Raw genomic sequence first — 20,022 nt, forward strand, 5'->3', positions numbered from 1 at the left:
CAATCCCCCAATCCTGGTGGGGTCATGCCCTTTATCTGCAGAGAACGGACTGTGAACACGATAAAAGACGTGTGTGAACACAGTAGATGTCACTGATGCAGTGATCCAGCGTCTGTGGAGCCAGTCGGCTTCTTCTGTTCCTCTCCGCATCTCCCCCCGACACTCCATGTTGGACCATGACGTCAGGTGGGCGGGCGGCTGCAGGTGCGGTGCTGACGGGCATCCTCCTTTAAGGCGGAGGGATCCCGGGACGGGGTGCCGGGTTGTGCTTCGCTTTATATAGAGCGAGTGGGGGCGCAAGGCAGGTCTCTTGAGTCTCCGGCCGCGCGGTTTTATATCGTGCGAGCTGTGCACGGGCTTTAGCTAGGACTCGTGGGTATTTGTCACCCTTCCCATTCAAGGTAAGGCTGGGATCCTCTCCCCGGCTTTTCTCCCGCGAGCGTTTCTTTGAGTTGTTCTTTTCGCGTTTCCAAGCTCCAGGTATTGTGCGGGAACGGCCTTGGGACAAGTCTCCCTTTCTCTCAGGAGTGGGAAGGGTTCTCGAATTTGTCTTCGTTTCATTCCGTTTCTATGTGTTTGGGTGATGGCGGAGTTTGCCCTAGTTGGCGACTAGCTCTGGGCGAGGTGGGACGCAGAGTGGGTCTAGAGTGGTGGTCAGCCGCACGTGGTGGCCGCGCGGGTCCGGTACGCTGCCATGTTGGCCCCTACACTTCCGGACGTGGCTACGGGGCGCACAAGGGTCCTTAAGGGTGTGGGTCTGCGCGTTTGAGGTGACTCAGCACAGCCTTGTGAAGCCAGCCTCACTCGCTGACTTGCTCGGTGTTTTTCAAGTCCAGCAGATCCGTTTTTTGGAGGGTCCGTGGCGGGGGTGGGATGGGACACGGACGCTTTCGGCGTTATTCGGCCCGCCGTGTTTCATCCCTGTTTCATCCTTGTTCCCAGATCTTTCTGGCATTCCGGGGGGGAGGGGCTTTGAAGGATTCATGGGTTCTGTATCACTCCCGCCCCTGACGAGAACTGGGATTGTTCTGGAAGCTTCTGGAGCCAGGCGCCCCGCCCCGGTGCCCGGATGCTGGCGCGGAGGCGGGCTGTGCGGCGGCGCCCCCTCGCGTGGCCGCAGCCGGCGCATGTCCGGCAGTGACGAGGGTCGGTCCGGCGGGCTGCGGCCACCATCTTAGTTGTTTGCTCTGGATTTAGGTTTTAGTTTGCAGCTGTGGGGTCGTGTTGGAGCTCTTGTTTTCTCGTTCTTTGTCCTATTTAATTGCATTTCATGGACAGGTTCTCCATCGATCCTCATGTTGCCTTCCCCTTCCGCGTGGGCCAGCATTCTTGGTGCCTGGACGGTTCCGTATTCTTCGGAATTAGACTTTTTTAATGGAGGACTAATTTTAATTAGTGCTGTTTCAGTTTTAATTTAGTATTCAGGTTGTTTTAGTCTTTACGTCGAAAACGGTAATGCTTTGTATATGTGAACCTGTATTAGTAGGGTTTTCTCTGGGCGTTCAAAATGCCTGGGGTAGGGCCGGTGTTCTGTGTTTTTTAGCAAGGTGCTAGAAAACGAGGTTCCTGGGCCAATGAGTAGCAGTACTTTACTTACCTTCCCCCCAAAAATTGTTTTGTTGAAATGTTTTAGGTTTTTCTGAAAATCATAATAGAACAGGGCCTCCAGTTTCTTGGCAGTGAGTAGTGCTCAGCCCAAAGTCCCTTGAACTAAACCACTTTTTAGTCTTGATACATGGGCCGGGGTGGAATTTAGGGGTTTGGGACTGAAAGGGCAAACACTGGGTATTCTGTTTCTTTGAAATATCTGATTGTTCTTACTGCAGATGCCTGAGGAGGTGCACCATGGAGACGAGGAGGTGGAGACCTTTGCTTTCCAGGCAGAGATTGCCCAGCTCATGTCTCTCATCATCAATACTTTTTATTCCAACAAGGAAATTTTCCTTCGGGAGTTGATTTCTAATGCTTCTGATGTAAGTTTCTGGTATAGTCCGAGCATTCCAGAAGAGGGAGATGGGTAGTTTGACATTTGGTTGGGGCATCTATTGAAGGAAGGAACCCCTGGTAGCACTTTGGGCTGCTGGCAGTTCCAGTTTACTGGTGAAGGAGAAGAAACCTGGAGAGTTCCCATAAAAATAACAGCCTAGGAAACTGGGGCAGTTCTGCTCTGTCGTGTGTGGTCACTGTGAGTTAGCACACAAGAACTGTTGGAGTGAACCTTACCCTGTTGAAGGGAATGAACCTTGTTGTCTGTGGGTCCATGTTGAGCTTCAAAGGGAGGAGAAGGGGGTCTTCTTGGAGACCACTTACCTAAGTGACTGGTTTTTTAGCCTTGTTTTAAGGGGTAATCAGAAATTGGGGCTGTTTGGGAGTAGAAAGGAGCCTTGGTGGTTGCTAACCAAAAGGCTGGCAGTTTGAATCCACCAGCTGCTCCTTGGAAACCTATATGGGGCGGTTCTACTCTATGGTTGTATGAGTCCGAATTGACTTGATGGCAGTGGGTGGTTTGGGAGTAGAAAACCTAAGGGTTTTCTTTGGATGAAGAGATGGAGCTTAAGGAAGCAGATTCTAAAGCTGTTACTTGTATTATTTTCAGGCCTTGGACAAGATTCGTTATGAGAGTCTGACTGACCCTTCTAAGTTAGACAGTGGTAAAGAGTTGAAAATCGACATCATCCCCAACCCCCAAGAACGCACTCTGACGCTGGTGGACACAGGCATTGGCATGACCAAGGCTGATCTCATAAATAATTTGGGAACCATTGCCAAGTCTGGGACCAAAGCATTTATGGAGGCTCTGCAGGTATGTAGCATTTTAGTTAGGCACACACCATTTACATTCATCCACGTTCTTCAGCTTGCAGTTCTTTCAAAACTGGCCTTTTTTTTTTTTCTTTTAACTCTTTGGTAGGCTGGTGCAGACATCTCCATGATTGGGCAGTTTGGTGTTGGATTTTATTCTGCCTATTTGGTGGCAGAGAAAGTGGTTGTGATTACGAAACACAATGATGATGAGCAGTATGCTTGGGAGTCTTCTGCTGGGGGTTCTTTCACTGTTCGCGCTGACCACGGTAAGTACTGTGGATTTTGTGTTAAAGATTAAAAGTCTTAGAATTGTTTGCGGGTGTTCTGTAGTAGAAATTTTGTTACATCGTGAAGCAGTTTGTCTTACAGTACAGTTACATGGTCTTATCTGTTACGTTCAGTTCCACATGACTTTTTTTTCTAGGTGAGCCCATTGGTCGGGGTACGAAAGTGATTCTGCACCTTAAAGAAGACCAGACAGAGTACTTAGAAGAGAGGCGAGTCAAAGAAGTAGTGAAGAAACACTCCCAGTTCATAGGCTACCCCATCACCCTTTATGTGAGTTTGGGCTGGGAACCCTTTCCTCTCTTTCAGGTGCAGGTGTCTGTTCTTGGAGATCTTTATGGTTCTCAGGTTCTGCTTTGCCTAGTGTTGTGTATTCCGAAACTAATTGTTCTGTGGTATTTTCAGTTGGTATGAGTAGGAATTGATGGCAGCGGGCTTGGGTTTTTTTGTTATGTTTAGTTGGAGAAGGAAAGAGAGAAGGAAATCAGTGACGACGAGGCAGAGGAAGAGAAAGGTGAGAAAGAAGAAGAAAAGGACGATGAAGAGAAGCCAAAGATTGAAGACGTGGGCTCAGATGAGGAGGATGATAGCAGTAAGGACAAGAAAAAGAAAACCAAGAAGATCAAGGAGAAGTACATTGATCGGGAAGAACTGAACAAGACCAAGCCCATTTGGACCAGAAATCCTGATGACATCACCCAGGAGGAATACGGAGAATTCTACAAGAGCCTTACTAATGATTGGGAAGACCACTTGGCAGTCAAGGTAAGAAGCCTTGCATTGTGGCTCAGTAGGAGAAAGGAGGTAAAAGGGTATTAGGCAAATGGAACTTGCCCAACTGGTTGGTAGCTGGGACCTGTGAAAGTCATGGAGCCATATAAGGAGTCCACTTACTAATGACTCTTGCAGGGTAGACGGGATAGTGGCCTGTACATAATGCAAGGTTTTGATTTGAGAGTGTGTTCTTTCTTTACCCACGGATTGTATGTAACTAGTACCAGTACCATCCTAGATTCTTTTAGAGGCATTAAGCCTTAATTTTCTCAAAAAGCGCTCTATAGTGTGTCTGTTCTATCTCTGGTGGTTAAGGATCTTTGTTCCAAACAGTCTCAGATCTTTTGGTGTTGGAACTAAAAGCCATTTTTATCCTGAAACACACTTACGGGTTTGTTTCTGGCCTTCTTCGTTGCAGCATTTCTCTGTAGAAGGTCAACTGGAATTCAGGGCATTGCTGTTTATCCCCCGCCGGGCTCCCTTTGATCTCTTTGAGAACAAGAAGAAAAAGAACAACATTAAGCTTTATGTGCGTCGTGTGTTCATCATGGACAGCTGTGATGAGTTGATACCAGAGTATCTCAGTGAGTATCCCCATGACCTAATGTATTTTGTCAGATGAAGTATTACGAGGCAGTTCAGCATTAATGGGATTAAAATCTTCATTCATTTCTGATAACGTATGGGCTTCTGCAGCATGACAAGTGAAGGTTCAGTGAACAAGTGTGGAGCCTTTTGTTTGAATCTGGATAACCATGTCTTTTTTTTTTTTTTTTGCTGTTCTTGCCCTGGTTTGTTGCAGACTTCATCCGTGGTGTGGTTGACTCTGAGGACCTGCCTCTCAACATCTCCCGAGAAATGCTCCAGCAGAGCAAAATCTTGAAGGTCATCCGCAAAAACATTGTCAAGAAGTGCCTTGAGCTCTTCTCTGAGTTGGCAGAAGACAAGGAGAACTATAAGAAATTCTATGAGGCATTTTCTAAAAACCTGAAGGTAAGGATGCAAATGCTTAGTCACCTGGCCCACTTTCTTAATGAGAATGGGGTTTTCTATTCACATAGAGGAAGCAATACTTCTGTATGTTGAATTTTTTTTCCCTTCATCCTTAAAGCTTGGAATCCATGAGGACTCTACTAACCGGCGACGCCTTTCTGAGCTGCTGCGCTATCACACCTCCCAATCTGGAGATGAGATGACTTCTCTCTCAGAATATGTTTCTCGCATGAAGGAGACCCAGAAGTCCATCTATTACATCACTGGTGGGTTGCAGTCTGTGTCGGATCTCAGCCTCTGGAGGCTTGGGGAGGAGGGAAGGCAGGGGTGCAGGGATTACAGGGAGCTGATGGGAGCTTACAGTATGAGGCGGTCTGTTCATATGCAATAACCTTACAGGTGAGAGCAAAGAGCAGGTGGCCAACTCTGCTTTTGTGGAGCGAGTAAGGAAGCGGGGCTTTGAAGTTGTGTATATGACTGAGCCTATTGACGAGTACTGTGTGCAGCAGCTCAAGGAGTTTGATGGGAAGAGCTTGGTCTCAGTTACCAAGGAGGGCCTAGAGCTACCAGAGGATGAAGAGGAGAAGAAGAAAATGGAGGAGAGCAAGGCCAAGTTTGAGAATCTCTGCAAGCTCATGAAAGAGATTTTGGATAAGAAGGTTGAGAAGGTAAGCAATTAACGGGACTTGAGTATATCTGTCTAGAGGCTCTTCCAGAACTTCGGTTATTAGTCAGTTACTTGATAGCGTATTTTTTAGGGCACGCTTGTGTTCCTACCCAGTCAGGTTTTAATAGTTTTTGTAAAATTTCACAAGTCTATAAAGATTGGGCACTGATTTAATTTCATCTGAGAGTTGAAACTTTACTTTGCCTTAAGTAGTTGTTGGGTTGATTTAAGTCTGTTTTTGTGATCATGTCCACAGGTGACCATCTCCAATAGACTTGTGTCTTCACCCTGCTGCATTGTGACTAGCACATACGGCTGGACGGCTAACATGGAGCGGATCATGAAAGCCCAGGCACTTCGGGACAACTCTACAATGGGCTACATGATGGCCAAAAAGCACCTGGAGATCAACCCTGACCACCCCATCGTGGAGACGCTGCGGCAGAAGGCTGAGGCAGACAAGAACGACAAGGCTGTCAAGGACCTGGTGGTGCTGCTGTTTGAAACTGCTCTGCTCTCTTCCGGCTTCTCTCTTGAGGATCCCCAGACCCACTCCAACCGCATCTACCGCATGATCAAGCTGGGCTTAGGTAAGTAGCCTTTTGATACCCCTGGTGGGAAAAGGAATTTGTAGAGCTAGGTTTTTGGATAGAACATTTTTTAATGCCAGTGGGTTTAAATCTTGTTCGGTCTTCTCTAATTGGCAGGCATTGATGAAGATGAAGTGACAGCTGAGGAACCCAGTGCTGCTGTTCCTGACGAGATCCCCCCTCTTGAGGGCGATGAGGATGCATCGCGTATGGAAGAAGTAGATTAGTATTCTACCTGTACACAGTGTTCTCTGTATAGTGTCCCTGTGGCTCCCACAGCAGCCTTGAGTGGCCCTGTCCCACCTGACTGCATCTGTTGATATCTAGTGGTGTTTTCCCCTTCTGTCCTTAGAGTTTAAGGCAAGGATGTAAGGGCCTGAGGCCCCATCCCCCTTCCCTTATTTGAGAATGGGGTTGGATGTTGTGTATTGTGAGGGGTTTTTTTTGTTTTATTTTGTTCGGAAATTAAAGTATGTGAAATAAAGATGCTGTTTTTTATACACTTGTGCTCACACTTGTGAATGATACTGCATTTCATATTTGTATAAGTTTCTCCCACATCCGACCTGTGGTTGCTGGCATCCTATGCATAGCAAGTTAAGCTGAGTTTTTATACCTTTGTGACAGGGGCTATATGGTACATAATTAAAAGCTAGGGTGAGGGAGTAGTGGGTAAGGTTCAGTGGTAAACAGCTGCTTAGAATACATGCAACACTGATGATAAAGGTAGTTTGGAATAATTACCATGTTAATAAGTGTCCTCCCAGTTTCCTTCCCAAAGCCTATATACTTAAACCAAAACACAAGACAAGCAAGCCCCTGGTAGGAATTTAATAAAGTAAGAGCAAAAAGTTAACATTTTCAGAGTACCAAAATCTGCAGTGGCTCCTGGAGCAGAGCCTAGGTGGTGGTACTCGGTGGGGTTTGCCACCCCTTCCCTCAGCAGCACCATCTTTCCCCCTCCCCTACCTGGGAAAGCAGCACTGGCACCTACACTTGTGCTTTTCTCACCAAAGAGAAATGCAGGTCTCTGGTAGGGAGTCGAACATGATACTCAAGGTAAGGAACAAGCACAGCTAAGGTGCTGTCGGCTGCAGAGCCAACAGCTAGAGTGAGACTTGAGGGAGCCTGAAGGGGGGGAGTGGGCCTTGGACTGTGCCTTCCCCACTGGGTGGATGGTCATTTGGCCATCTTTACCCCGGGGGCTAAAAGCTACCTACTGGAGGGGAGAGGACTTAAGGCAAAGGGGAAGCCTGCCTGCTGGACTTTCCACCCCCAGCTGCAAAGCTGGTTTGTGACACAAAAAATACCTGCATTTTGCCCTTGATTCAGCCACCTATGAGAAATTACAGTAGGAGCGGAAAGCGGTTCTATTTCATTTCACCCCTCAAACCTTCTGCACGGAGGACTCGATGGGCACAGGCTTCTTTCCCCGTTGCTTTAGGCGACCCCGAGCATAAACTCGAAGGAAGAGGGCAGCAAACACCACAGCCACACCCAGCCCACCCACCACAGTGACAGTGTGGCCGTAGAGGAGGCAGGAGAGAAGGATGGCGAAGGCCTGGCGGAGGGTCATGATGATGGTGAAGATGGCAGCCCCAAACTGGCCAATGGTATAGAAGATGAAGAGCTGACCAAAGGCTGAGCAGACTGAGAGCAGCAGGGCATGGGCCGCAAACTCGCTGTGTCGTCCCATGAAGCGGGTCCCCTCCAGGAGGGCCCCCTGCTCCAGCAAGGAGCCTACTGTGAAAAGGCAGGAGAAAAAGTTGACCCCAAACATCATCTGCACCGATGACATTTTGTAGGCAAACAGAGCATCCTGCCAGTTTGAGGTGAAGCTGTCAAAAGCAATGTAGCCTGCCAGCAGGATGAGGCCTGAGAGAGTGGTGGCTGGGGAGTTGCGGGGCTCTGGTCCACTGGACAGTAGAAACATGGTGACCCCGACGGAGATGAGGCCAGCTGTCAGGTATTCCCAGTGCTCGTAGCTGCGCCGAGACACCAGCTTGCCCATCAGCATGACAGGGATCACCTTGGAGGCCTTGGCCAGCACCTGGGTGGGGAAGCTGACAAACTTGAGTGCTTCATACTGGCACCAGCTGCTAAGCACATTAGACAGGCTGGCAAAGGAGTACTGGTACATGGGTGCCCCATGTCGGGGCTGCTTGCAGAGCAGACAGTAGAGGCCAGCCACCATCAGCGCCAGCACACGGTTCATCAGCACCAGGAACTGTGAGTCCGTGAAGCGTTCACCTGGTGTTGTGGCTGTGGCCCCATAGTTGCGGGTCATCACTCTTTCCTGCAGCACACCCCAAGTCAGATAGGACACCTAGTAGGGACAGGAGAGAAACAAAATGAGTCAATAAGCAAGAGAAGGAAAAGGTGGGCAAAAATGGATCTCAACTTCCCTCTTCCTCGAGATGATGTCTAAATGACTTAAAGGACAGCACACATTGCTTTGGTTCCCCTGTAGTAACTCAGCTGCTAACCAGAAGGTCCGCAGTTTGAATCCACCAGCTGCTCTGCAGGAGAAAGATGTGGCAGTCTGCTTCCATAAAGATTTACAGCCTTGGAAACCCTATAGGGCAGGTCTACCTTGTCTCATAGAGTCACTATGAGTCGGAATCGACTTGACGGCAGTGGGTTTGGTTTTTGGTTTTGTAGTAACTAGAAATTTCCTCCCTGCTCCCAAGTTTGTGGATACCAGGATTCGGCTTGTAGCGAATCAAATGTGACAAATGCTTGAAGACTGCCCAGATTGTCTCTGTCCCCACAGTATGAGTATGCTGGAGCTGATGCCATCGAAAGCATCTTCCTATCCTTAACCAGTTCAGGGAGGCAAGGCTTCTCAGAGAAGGTTGGACAGCTTTTAGTTCATTATCATATGCAAGGCCGGACTACTCCCCACTCCGAAGTGTCATGCAGCCAGCATCCTAGCACTCCTCTCACATGCAGTATTGGAAAAGAGCTGAGCGGTCCCCCCGACGTTTTCAATACCAGTGCTGGAGAGGTGAAAAAGGAGGAGGAAAGAAAAGGCAGTGTTTCGTCCCAACTACTTCCAAGAAGGTGGTGATGCAGTGTGCCCCAGAGAGGAGGAAAGAGACACATAACACACCAACCAGCAAACCTGTTACAGTAGGACTGGTATGGTGAAGACTTTGGTTCCAGCCCAGGAAGAGAAACAGCCTGCCTACCTACCTGGAGGCCTGTGGCACAGAAGAGCAGCTTCAGAGCCTGCCAAGTGGGGGTGGTCTCTGCTGACTCTGTCCGGGGAGCCAGGGGGGACTCATCAGAGGCCTTGGGCTCATTGCCAAACACACAGGCTTTCACCAGGGGGAAGCAGAGACCCCTACCTGGAGAAGGCACACACAGTCAGCCCCAAATCTTTCCCATAGCATCTAATCCTCCAGAGCAGCGGCCCAGCCCTGCTGGCCCCCCTGGCCCATCCCTCCCTAAGCCACATCCGTCTGGACCGTCCGCCAGCGTGGAATTCAGGACATAGGTAGCACGCTTCCCCGCCCTTTCCCCACACACCTGTCTCCAGGTAGTTCTTCCGTCTGAAGTATTGCACCAGTAGGTAGCCAGGCACCATAAAGCTGGCATAGCCAGCAGCATTCACCAGAAAGCGGAAGAACCATAGCTGGGTCCATGACTCCGGAGGAGCTTCGGGAGCGTCCCCGCCTGCCCCTAGGGAGGGGAGCGTGGCCAGCACCACCACTGTCCACCACCTGCAGAGGCAGCAGACACAAGATTTGGGGTGCAGTTCCTCATCCTCTTGGCCCTCCAGAGGAGGCCACACTGGAGAACGGCCCGGCGTCTCCTCCCCACCGCCCTCCGCTGCAGCCCAGCCGGACAAAGAGCCTCTCTCTCTCCGGGAGCGCGGAGGGGGACCGGCGCGGGCCAAGCAGGGCCCCCTCCCTTCCCAGGGTCGGTCCCACCCCTCTGGCCACACAGGTCCCCTCTGTTCCCTCTAGCGCTCCCCGGCTGCTCAGGCCGCTGCTCAGGCCGCTGCTCTGGCCGGCGACGGCGTCCTCTCCTTTCACCCCACCCTCCACGTTCCCGGAACGCCAGGGTTCCCCAACCCCTCAACCCCTTCCGAAGCCCCCTCAAGGGGTACAAGACCATGCCTGCCCTCCAACCCAGCTGGCTCCGGGAAGCGTTATGTGGGCCTCCTGTCCAGCAGCGGAGACAGCACCCTGCCCCGCGTTCGGAGGGGCTCGGTCACGTGGCCCAGGGGCTCGGTCACGTGGGCGCCATCGCTCCCCTAGCCCTCACCTGGCGTCCATGGTCCCGGCCGCTTGGGGCGGAGGGGGACCGGGGAATGCAGTCCCCGGCCGCACGCTCCCTCCGCCGCCTCCCGGAGCAGCCAGTGAGCTAGCGGCTAGCGGAAGTGCCGCGCTCTTCCCGCCTCCATCCCAGCGGCCGCCCCTCCGCCCCCTGTAGCGACCATTGCAGCGCCCCAGGCCGCCGCCGCCCATAGCGCCCCCGCGCGGCCCGGAGGAAGACGCGGTTCTTCTCCGGAGACCTAGGCTCTTCCTGGGAGGGGGAAGAGGGGAGCCCCAGCCTTTGAAAGGAGCAGCCCGGTGTCTCCCCTCTGCATTGTGAACGCCCTTAGCCCTCACAGTCATCCCAGGAGATGGTGGTGACCATTGCCATATTATGGACGAGGGCGTTGAGATTTTACGTTCCCGGGCTTCCCCTTGTATTAGTTTTCCCGCTTTCTGACAGGATGGGGATGCCCCCCTCCCTTTTTGTTGCGTTCAGCACTTCTGTCCCCCACTCCCCATGACCTTCAAGGCTCTGCCTGACTTGGCCCCGTCCTTCTCGCCCACTCACCTATCCCGTGCAGAGCCCCACTGGCCAGCTCTCAGTTCCTCTATTTCACCAGAGACCATCTCCTGAATGCTGTCCTCCCTCATCTCTTACCCTTACGTCGGACTTGAAGAGAAGAGTTCCCTGACCACCCAAAGCATGGCCCTCCATCCACTCCATATTTTCACACTATTCTTTTCCTTCACAGCACTTATCGAAACGTGTAATTACACACATATTTACATGAAGTTTGATTTTAATGACTGTCTCACTCACTAGACTATAAGCTAGAAGTGACAGACACCTTGGTGGTTTATTCCCCTATGTTCTTCACCTGAGCGTAAGCCTCACCTCACAGGGTCCTCAAACAGGTGTGGAAAGAGGGGGGAAAAACAAAGTCACATTTCCCTTGTTGCCCACCCTCCCTAAACTAGATTTTCCAGATGACAGCAGCCAGGACAGGGATGAGGCCTCCAGGGCCTGTGTCTTCCCATCCCTCCTTCTTTCCACCTGCAGCGTCTGAGATGGAAAAAAGAAAGGCCTGACCACTATAGGTAATACTCTACCCCACCCCCACCCACTGAGGCCCTACCCTGCCCAGGGGACAATTTTTCTCCCTCTGCCTCTACCACAAGGTCACAGGGCAGGCCTGTCTAAAAATCCCCAGCACAGCGCGCGAGTGCGCGCGCGTGCACACACGCACGCACACACACACACACTACACACACACACACACACAGATATGCATGCACGCAAAACTCTAGAGGGGAAAATGTTTTAAAAAAGTCTGCCATTTTAGTGTCATGTTACTGAAACTACCCCCCCTCCCAAAGTTTCATTTCAGTCAGGGCCTTCTGCATGAAGTCTTTAAACAACAGTCTTTTTAGAGTCCTCAACAGCAGTAAGATGGGACCCCCTCAGGGTCCTGCTTACTCATATGTCAGCCTCTCTCACACTCAGGAAAGTCCATGTTTTTGCACTGGTTGGCAGTTTCAGGCTGACCCAACGTGGGTAGAAACAGGAGCCTCTGCCATCTTCCAGAGGGGCAAACAGGCTTCGCCCAGGATACCTTGGGCTCTGGGGGTCTTCTGAGAATCTCCATTCACTGAGGAAACTTTCTTCCAGACTGGCTCTCTCTACCTTTTGATCCCTCCTCTCAGCTAAGGCCTGTGCTGGCCCCAGGCTGTGGCCCCAGCAGTCCCCAGAGTACCAGAATGGTACATTGCCTGGGCCCAAACTGCAGCAGCTGTGGTACCAGCTTTCAGATGGGAAGAGGAGGCGCCCCAGGGCCCCAGACCCTGCCTGGGCTTCAGTCGGCACACAGAAGCGGCTTCCCTGAGATCTTCAGGTCATCGAAGGGCAAAAGAGCAAAGGGCTGAGAGAAAGAATGGAGAGAAGCAGGGTCAGGGGTCATAAAAATGAAGGTAACGGCCAGAGAGGGAAGCTGGGGAAAGCTGTTGGGCCACTCCCTTTCCACCAAATAACAGCTAAAGGACATCAAGGAATAAGACTTCCCATTTCCAGAAGACAATGGCCCCTCTGGGCTAGACCTAAGGCCAGCCCTTATTCTCTAAGATAATGCCAGAATATCAGAGCTAGGAGGGACCTTTGAGGTGGTCTTGCCCACAGGTCTGGTATTTTGGGGGTGGGAGAGGGTGCCCATAAAACATTTTGAATACTGAACACTTAAAAATGGAAAGACTGCACAGAAAATCTGGGTTTCACCTCTCTTAAAAAACTGGAGGATACGGTAACATGGGGCACATTCCTACTCTGCAACCATCTCCTAAGGGAGAGTACAGGAGCCCTGGGGCATGGATTCTTGGTTTCCCACAGGCTCCACCACCCTCTGTTGTCTTAGGCCTGCTTCACTGATTCACTTTAGCTGCAGGGCCCCTGCCGGAGTCCCACTTTGGGTGCTCTGGTCTTGTCCAACTAAGGGAACAGGCTCAGAGAGGGGTAGAGGCTTGCCCAAGATTTCACAGTTGGTCAATGGCAAAGTTCTGGATTAGACCCTGGGCTCCTAACTTCCAGTCTGGTCCTTTCAGCTCATTCCAGTCCCTGTCCCTCCCTGCTCTGGAAGTGGGAGGTCCTGGAGAACAGAGCAGAGTGTGTACGCTCTTACATCCTCAGCCAGGTCCTGGGGTGTCTCATCCTCCACATTTCGAAGCAGGGAGTCAGCTCCTGCCTCGCACAGGGTAGACGAGATGCTGCTGAGGCCCCGGCCAGCTGCAAGGTGCAGGGGGGTGCACCCATTGAGCATGCGGGCATCCACCCGGGCACCGGCCTGGAGAAGGAACTGTACCAGGCTCCGCTCCTGGGTTTCCACAGCCAGGTGCAACGCAGTCTTCCCACTGGTGCCTTCCTGGAAGGGAATATGGATGTCAGCCAAGGTTCTCAAGAGGCAGTGTGGTGGGTCTGAGCCATGGATGAGGAGTTGAGCACCACCACTTCTGATGGATGGGCAGGGAACCTGCGAGTGGACTGGGAGGGGAGAGACGGGGCGGTGGCGGCGGGGGGGGCGCAGCCTGACAGCACCCTGATTGGCAGCCTCACCTGTGCGTCAATGTCAGCTCCGTTCTGAAGCAGCAGTTCCATCAGAGGCCGGTTCCTCTGCAGGGTAGCGATGTGGAGGCAGGCCAGACCTGGAATGCGGTGAAGGCAGTGAAGGCGGGAGCTGCTGATCTGCATTCGCCAACTCCCTCCCTCCCTTCTCTTCAGGGACCTCCGTACCCCTTAGCCCCAAGGGACTACTGCCCACTCAGTGCTTCTGATCACAGGACTGTTAAAATGTAAACGCAAAAACCCCCTCAAAAGTCTGAGGGGAAAGGAACTCAAAGTTTCCACCTTTTCAGAGTCATGTTATTGAAACTTTCACGGTTCAAGGGTCAGGTTGCTGAGAGACCCTTCCCTCCCCACACACATACCCGTACACACACTGCCTTCAAACCCAGTCCCAAAGCTGCCTTCTCTGAGAAGCTCTCTGGGATCCTCACACCCCCAGGCCCTCCCCAGCTGCCACTTCCTCGTGTGTTCCCCCTGGTTGGGATCCCACTCTGCTTAGTAGTAGAAAATTAGGTTCACATTCATGTCCCTCATCTCCTGCAGTCTTTGTTCAAACACCCCTGCTCCATGAGGCCCTCCCTGACCACCCTATTCAAAAATTACATCAAGCCTTCCACCTCCAGCCCCCTCTACCCCATTCCCCTTACTCTGCTCTACTTTTTCCACAACTCTTACTGTCTTCTAACATACTACATAATTTACTTTTTATATCTGTTGTCTGTCTCAGTCTTTCTGTTTTTTTCACAGATGTATGTCTAGCTCTTAAATCATGTCTGGCACATAGAAGGCCCTCAGTATATTTTTGTTGAATGAATGAATGAGTTCATCTAATCTCTATTAAATGGGCTATCTTGAGGGCAGGTTTAGCTCTCTACTTAGCACAAGGTATGAAAAAAAAACTAAACCCGTTGCCGTCGAGCGGATTCTGACTCACAGTGATCCTATAGGAGCCCCAGTAGTGCAGTGGTTAAGAAATCGGCTGCTAACCAAAAAGTCGGCTGTTCAAATCCACCAGCCGCTCCTTGGAAATCCTGTGGGGCAGTTCCACTCTGTCCTATAGGGTCACTAAGAGCATACAGTAGGTGCTCAGTAAATTCTAAATCAAATTCCTTCATTCATCATTCATTCACCAAAGATGTACTCAGTACCTATGTGCTTAGAGCTGGAGGTGAGTCAATGAACATGCTGTGGCTCTGCCTTCCCTGAGAGTGGGTTCCCTGTCTGCTCTCCCCTCCCTGCCCCACAGGGCCCCTAGGCTGTCCGTGTACCTTGCCAGTTTTGCAGCTGGAGGTCCAGGGAGTGAGGCAGTCCTCTGCCTGGCTCCGGCCGCCCCTCCAGCAGCCAGCGGGCACAGGCCAGGTGCTGGCGCTGGCAGGCCACATGCAGGGCTGTGTCACCGTGCCGGTCCTGTAGCACCCGACTGGCCCCCTTTAGCACCAGAGCCTGAACGGCACCTGGCTGATCCAGATGTACAGCCAGGTGGAGCGCTGTCTGTGGGCACAAATAGAGAGCGACAGAGCCACTGAGGCACACTTCCACCTCTGGGGACACGCTAAGGTGGGCGCAGGAATACCCACCTGCCAGCAACTTTGAGCAGCCTATAAAGGCCAGGGCCCTGGTCTCCCAAGGAAACACTGCCAAGCCCTTCCTTCTGTCACTCCACAAACTCTTGGGACTCCTGTTCTGGCAGCAAGGTGAGGGAAGTGGCCCCCTGCCCTTTGCAGGCCCTCTTAGCCCCTGAAGAAAGGTCAGATGGGGGCGGGGTCTAACCCCTCACCCTCTGGAGAGACCTCTATTATCCCCCAGGGCCAGGCTGCCAGGAAGGGCTTGCAGAAAGGAAAGATGGCAAACTCCTTCTTCAAGGCCCCATTCAGATGTGATCTCCTGGACAAAGCCTTTCTTGGCTGTGTCACACAGACATCGGATCCCACAGCAGCCGGTATGTCTCTACCACAACTCACCTTGCCGTATATTTAGGTGTTGACATGAGTCCCCTACCCAGGCTGTGAGCAACTTTTGGGCAGGGGTTGTGTCTTTCTTATTCATACTCATCTCTGAATCCTTATCATCTAGCCCAGTGTCTGGTATATGGCTTCCTGGGTGAGCAGCCTAAGGAATATTGTATGATTGCTGGGGATGGCTGGCAGGGCAGGTATGGCTATCTGAGCACAGTTCACCCTCTCTACCTACCTGGTAAAGGTTGTTCTGAATGTCCAGGACCTCCTGGGGCAGCAAAGCCAGGCAACAGAGCAGCACGGCTGGGGCCTCGTGAATTACCGCCAGGTGGACCAGCCTGGGGAGAGGTCAGGGGCAAGGCTTGGGGTCAGGGCCCAGGCTAGAGAGAGCTGGCTAGGGTCCTGGGGTTAGAAGGAACACATCAACCACTAAACAGCCACCCACTGGGTAGGTGCAGGAAGTGAGAGTTTGGCCCAGGAAGTGAGGGCTGATGTGAGAAGCCAGGATCTTGGGGGTGGGAGCTCCAAGTTCCCATCTCTGGCCTTCAGGAGGGCCTTGGCTGGGTGGGAATGTGGGCAGGGTGCTGATGAGACAAGGGCCTTCCTGTCCATAGCCTGCCCACACCCCACACCCTTCTGCCCCCAGGGCCTCACCAGGCCAGCTGCAGCTCAAAGCCAAACTGAAAGCTGGCAGAGGAGCCCAGAGGGGGTTTCCAGGGCTGTGCTCCCCACCTCCCACCCCAATAGGGAGAACAGAGGGGTGGGGTATGGGGTCGCCCCTCCAGCAATTCAATGTTGGACATTCCACAGGAGAGAAGACAGCTCTTGGAAGAGGAGCAAGGAGACAGTGCAGCATCCTGTCCTATTGCCCTCCACAGGGAGTCAAAAGGGGCCCCTTCTGACAGCACAGAATAGGTGGGCCTGACCAGGGGCACTTCTGTGTGCACCTGAGGGGAGGTCTGTGCAATGCAGAAAATGTGTGCCTGTTGGGGGCCAAAGGCTTTACACTAAGGGGGGGGGGCAGCTGGGAGGGGAAGTTCCTGGGTCCCGGGGTTTCCCTACATCAGGTGGGAAAATGAAAGCCACAGCAGCAGGGTCTGGGCCAGGAGAGCTGCCTTGGGGCATGAGTGAGAGGACTGTGCCTGGGCTGGGGAAGGGGCTGCTCAGGCAAGAGGGGGACTGGCTTTGGAGGCAGGCAGGCAGCAGGAGAGGCCCGGGAGAGTGACGGGAGGGAGGAACCGTTCTGGAAATCCCCTCGGCCAGGGCCTGCTCTCTGGGTCACATTCCTGCAGCCACCTCCCTCTCCCTCTCTCTCCTCCTCCCACTTCCTCTTCCCACTTCCATACCTCCCACAGCCCAGATACCCTGGAGGGAGGAAAGTGCCCCCTTCTCTCTGGCGAACCCCTGGGGAATCCTGACATTGTTTCCCCCACACACAATCTGGACCAGTACACCTGTCTCTTATTGAGATGGTAAAGGCAGGGCTAGAAGACTAAGAAAGGAGGCCAGGGTCAGAAGTTCCTACTTCCTGAATCAAAGGTCAGCTGTAGGTATCCTACATAAAAAAAAATGGAGTCCCTGAAATCTTGGGGCTCTGGGCCTGAGGGCTAGTGATCCAGGCACGCAGCGCAGAAAGGCCTGGGTCACTTCTCTTCCACTGACAATCTTTGCCCAAAGCCATGCAGAATTAGGATCCTTGTACCTCCAAAAATGTCAGGGCTAGCACCTCCCCTTGCCTCCTCCATCCCCATTCATTCATCCTAGTTGTACTGATATAGGAGCCCAACCTCTTTACTCTGCTTCTCATCCAAAATCCCAGCCACCCCCTCCCCTGTCAGTTTTCTTCTTTCTGAGGGACCAGGCCTCAGCTGGCCAGCTCCTCCCACACATCTGCTTCTCATCTCAGCTGCCCCTTAGCCCAGTCCCCATTAAGCTCCACCTGGGGCTGGGGGGCAGTAAGAGTAAAGTGAGGGGGTCAGGCAGGACAGTGAGGCTTAGGGGGCTCAGAAGCGGGAGGGTGTGGGGGAGGCTGATTCCAGCCATCACTTCCCCTTTCTCTGCAGAGGAGGAAGTAAGCTGGGGCAGCCAGCCGCCTGTCTGTCTGCTGGGGCAAGGGTGCTCCAGCCTGGCTCACCGACTCCTCCTCAGGGCCAGCCCCAGCTCTGCACCGTGCCCCCCCTTCCTCCCAGCCCCCACTGGCAACCTGCAACTGGCAACTCTGGTTCCTTGAGACAGGGCGTTCTGAGGTCAGGAGTTGGGAATCCCAGATACTGAGTAAACAAGGATGCCTCCTCCTCCTCAAGGGAAAAAAAGAGCAAAACTGGACTGGTCAGGGGAATTTTGTCTTCCTAGGGGTGGGTTACTGGTAGCTTTCCAAGATGCTGGCTGGGGCTCCAGGCGTCTGGGGAGGGCTCTGCCAGCTCTGCCCACTTCCAAAAGGGAGGGCAGAGATATGATGCTAAGTCCTATGGCCTGGTTAGAACTCAAAAGTCGTCTGAGTTTGGGGTTTGGAAGAGAGTGGGGACTGCCCCTTTCCGCTGCCTTGAAGCATCCTCGTGTGTGGGGGCGGGGGCAGGGGGAAACCTGGCCTGTTGCGGCTCCGGGGGAGGTAGGCCTCCCCAGTTAGAATTGGGAGGAAGGGGTCCTGCCTCAGCCTCGCCCCCGAACTCACGTGTCTCCTTCTTCAGAAATGTATGTGAGTGCTTCCAGCTGCTGAGGGCTCAGCGACCCCGCGGAGAGGAGCGGCGAACCTGGGGCAGGGTCTTCGGCCTCGGGGTCCCCCAGCAAGGGCAGGGGCTCGAGGAGTGAGGAGGAGCCATAGGTGGAGTCAGCTCGCTCCCCATCCGCGTCTTCCTTCTCCTGTGGCTCCTTGGCGTTTCTCTCGGGCTGGGTCCAGGGCTGGGGGCCGCCGCTGTCGGAGGGCCCGGAGGCCGGGGTGGATTCGGGCAGGGATCGCAAAGAGCGCAGAGACTCGATACCCGAATCATACCGGCTCTCATCCGCCTCGTCCGGCCCTTTCCGCACCTCCGACATGCCCGCGGAGCCGGCCCGCGGGGGCCGGGTGAGAGCAGGATCCGGCTCCGGGCTCTGCTGCGCTGCCTTTCCGGGTTGCGGGGCCGCCTCGCAGAGCCGACACCCCGCCCCGAGCGGCCTCCTGCCTGGGCTGCGGGGTCCGAAGAGTCGACCAGAGAGCGGACAAGGGTCGGCGCCGGTCGGGGTCCACCGCAGCGGCCGCTCAGCGTAGCAGGCAGCCCTGTCTGGTCCTCTCTCTCGCCCCGCCCCTCAGCCCACAGGGTGGCCGCGCGCCGGGCGGCCCCGCCCCAGGCCCCGCCCCCGACAGCGCTTCCGGGCAGAGGCCCCGCCCCCCCGGAATCCCCCTCATCCCTCCCTCTGCGTTGGCTCCGAGTCATGGCTTACCCACATCTGACTCACTTGTTAGTCCGGTCATCCGTCCGTCCGTCCGTCCGTCCACCATCCATCCATCCGTCCATCCATCCATTCACTCCTTCCCCCTTCCTTCTTAATTTCATTCATTAATTCCAAGTTGGTTTTTAAAGAAATATTTATTAATTGTCCACATGAGCTGGGCATCCTGTGGGGAGAACAGGTGAGTAGTGAAATGAAGAATCACTGCTTCCTAACCTCTCCCCGTTTCTCTTGCTTTCTCATCGTTTCCTATCAGTGCCCACGAATTTGGGTGGAGAAATTCCATCTTTAAAGTAGGCCCTGGATAGAAGGTCTGCTATGTCAACTCCCAGATCACATAGAATTGGGCATGAGGATTTATTTTTGGAAAGTAGGTTTCTTAGGCAGACTGGTGTTTTAAAAGCCTAGTGGCCAATGGAGTTTCTTCTTCCTCACAGGGGTGAAACACTGACCTCCGGTGGCTGCTGCATCTGGTTACCCTTAGCGGTCAGGGAAGTTTAGTTCCTCATGGTGGGGCTGGGATGGGGAGGCCCCAGACATGCTGAGCCACACTCTGCTGAGATCCCTGACAAGGACCCAGCCCCAGCCCATCTTTCTTCCTTCCACATCCCTGTTTTCCCTGGGCTCTGCGAGGCCTTAGGAGAACTCCCACCCACATGGTGAGCCCCAAACAAGTGGCCCATAATCACCCCCTTCCTTGTTTCTCCTTCTCCTCCAAGTGCCAGTGGCCTAGGGTCCAGCAATGCCCTTAGGGGGTCACTCTCAAGGGAACATCTACCTTTTCCACCTCTGACATTGGGGGAGGGGACTGGGGTGAGTTTAGACAGCTACTAACCAGCTTTCCCACTGCCCTCCCCCGTGTAACCTTGGTTTATTCATCCATCCATTTATCCATTTGACAATCATGTATAGAGCTTCTCCTATATGTCTGACATTGTTCTTGCTGCTGGAGGCAAAAGTGAGTATCACAGTAACAGTAATAACCAACAACCACCACACCATCACCAACAACAAAAGATCCCCTGGTCCCAACCTTCAAAAAGCCCCCTGGCTTGGTGTATGTTTTGCGTGTATATTATCAACAAGGAGAACAAAAAAAAAACTCCCTGACAATTACAACACAGAGTGGTTGTGCTAAGACAGATGAGAACAG

At 53.1% G+C, this 20,022-nt stretch overlaps 3 protein-coding genes across 6 annotated transcripts; 1 reads left to right on the plus strand and 2 right to left on the minus strand.

Annotated features, from left to right (window-relative positions):
- Positions 1-268: 268 nt before the first annotated feature.
- Positions 269-6,598, plus strand: HSP90AB1 (heat shock protein 90 alpha family class B member 1). Of its 2 annotated transcripts, none has more exons than XM_003403892.4 (12): positions 269-401; positions 1,827-1,973; positions 2,597-2,803; positions 2,912-3,071; positions 3,230-3,363; positions 3,550-3,855; positions 4,283-4,448; positions 4,667-4,857; positions 4,976-5,123; positions 5,257-5,525; positions 5,781-6,114; positions 6,232-6,598. In XM_003403892.4, exons 2-12 carry the CDS (start codon positions 1,827-1,829, stop codon positions 6,339-6,341), a joined length of 2,172 nt encoding a protein of 723 aa, XP_003403940.1. In that variant the 5' UTR covers positions 269-401; the 3' UTR covers positions 6,342-6,598. The 2 variants fall into 2 exon arrangements, with proteins under 2 accessions (XP_003403940.1, XP_064142835.1); XM_064286765.1 differs by having other exon boundaries at positions 278-1,452.
- Positions 6,599-6,930: 332 nt separating this feature from the next.
- On the minus strand, positions 6,931-11,581 carry SLC35B2 (solute carrier family 35 member B2). Of its 3 annotated transcripts, XM_003403891.4 has the most exons (4): positions 10,387-11,581; positions 9,646-9,839; positions 9,310-9,464; positions 6,931-8,440 (listed from the first exon to the last, which is right to left on the minus strand). In XM_003403891.4, the coding sequence occupies exons 1-4, from the start codon at positions 10,737-10,739 to the stop codon at positions 7,502-7,504; spliced, it is 1,641 nt and encodes a 546-aa protein (XP_003403939.2). In that variant the 5' UTR covers positions 10,740-11,581; the 3' UTR covers positions 6,931-7,501. The 3 variants fall into 3 exon arrangements, with proteins under 3 accessions (XP_003403939.2, XP_064142842.1, XP_010585701.1); XM_064286772.1 differs by lacking the exons at positions 9,310-9,464; positions 9,646-9,839 and having other exon boundaries at positions 10,387-10,457; XM_010587399.2 differs by lacking the exons at positions 9,310-9,464; positions 10,387-11,581 and having other exon boundaries at positions 9,646-10,111.
- Positions 11,582-11,696: 115 nt separating this feature from the next.
- On the minus strand, positions 11,697-18,686 carry NFKBIE (NFKB inhibitor epsilon). The gene is made up of 6 exons (XM_064286801.1): positions 18,115-18,686; positions 15,679-15,781; positions 14,757-14,979; positions 13,480-13,568; positions 13,049-13,288; positions 11,697-12,298 (listed from the first exon to the last, which is right to left on the minus strand). Exons 1-6 carry the CDS (start codon positions 18,474-18,476, stop codon positions 12,233-12,235), a joined length of 1,083 nt encoding a protein of 360 aa, XP_064142871.1. The 5' UTR covers positions 18,477-18,686; the 3' UTR covers positions 11,697-12,232.
- Positions 18,687-20,022: the final 1,336 nt, after the last annotated feature.

The sequence above is a fragment of the Loxodonta africana genome, chromosome 1 (assembly GCF_030014295.1).
Source record: "Loxodonta africana isolate mLoxAfr1 chromosome 1, mLoxAfr1.hap2, whole genome shotgun sequence".
NCBI lineage: Eukaryota > Metazoa > Chordata > Mammalia > Proboscidea > Elephantidae > Loxodonta > Loxodonta africana.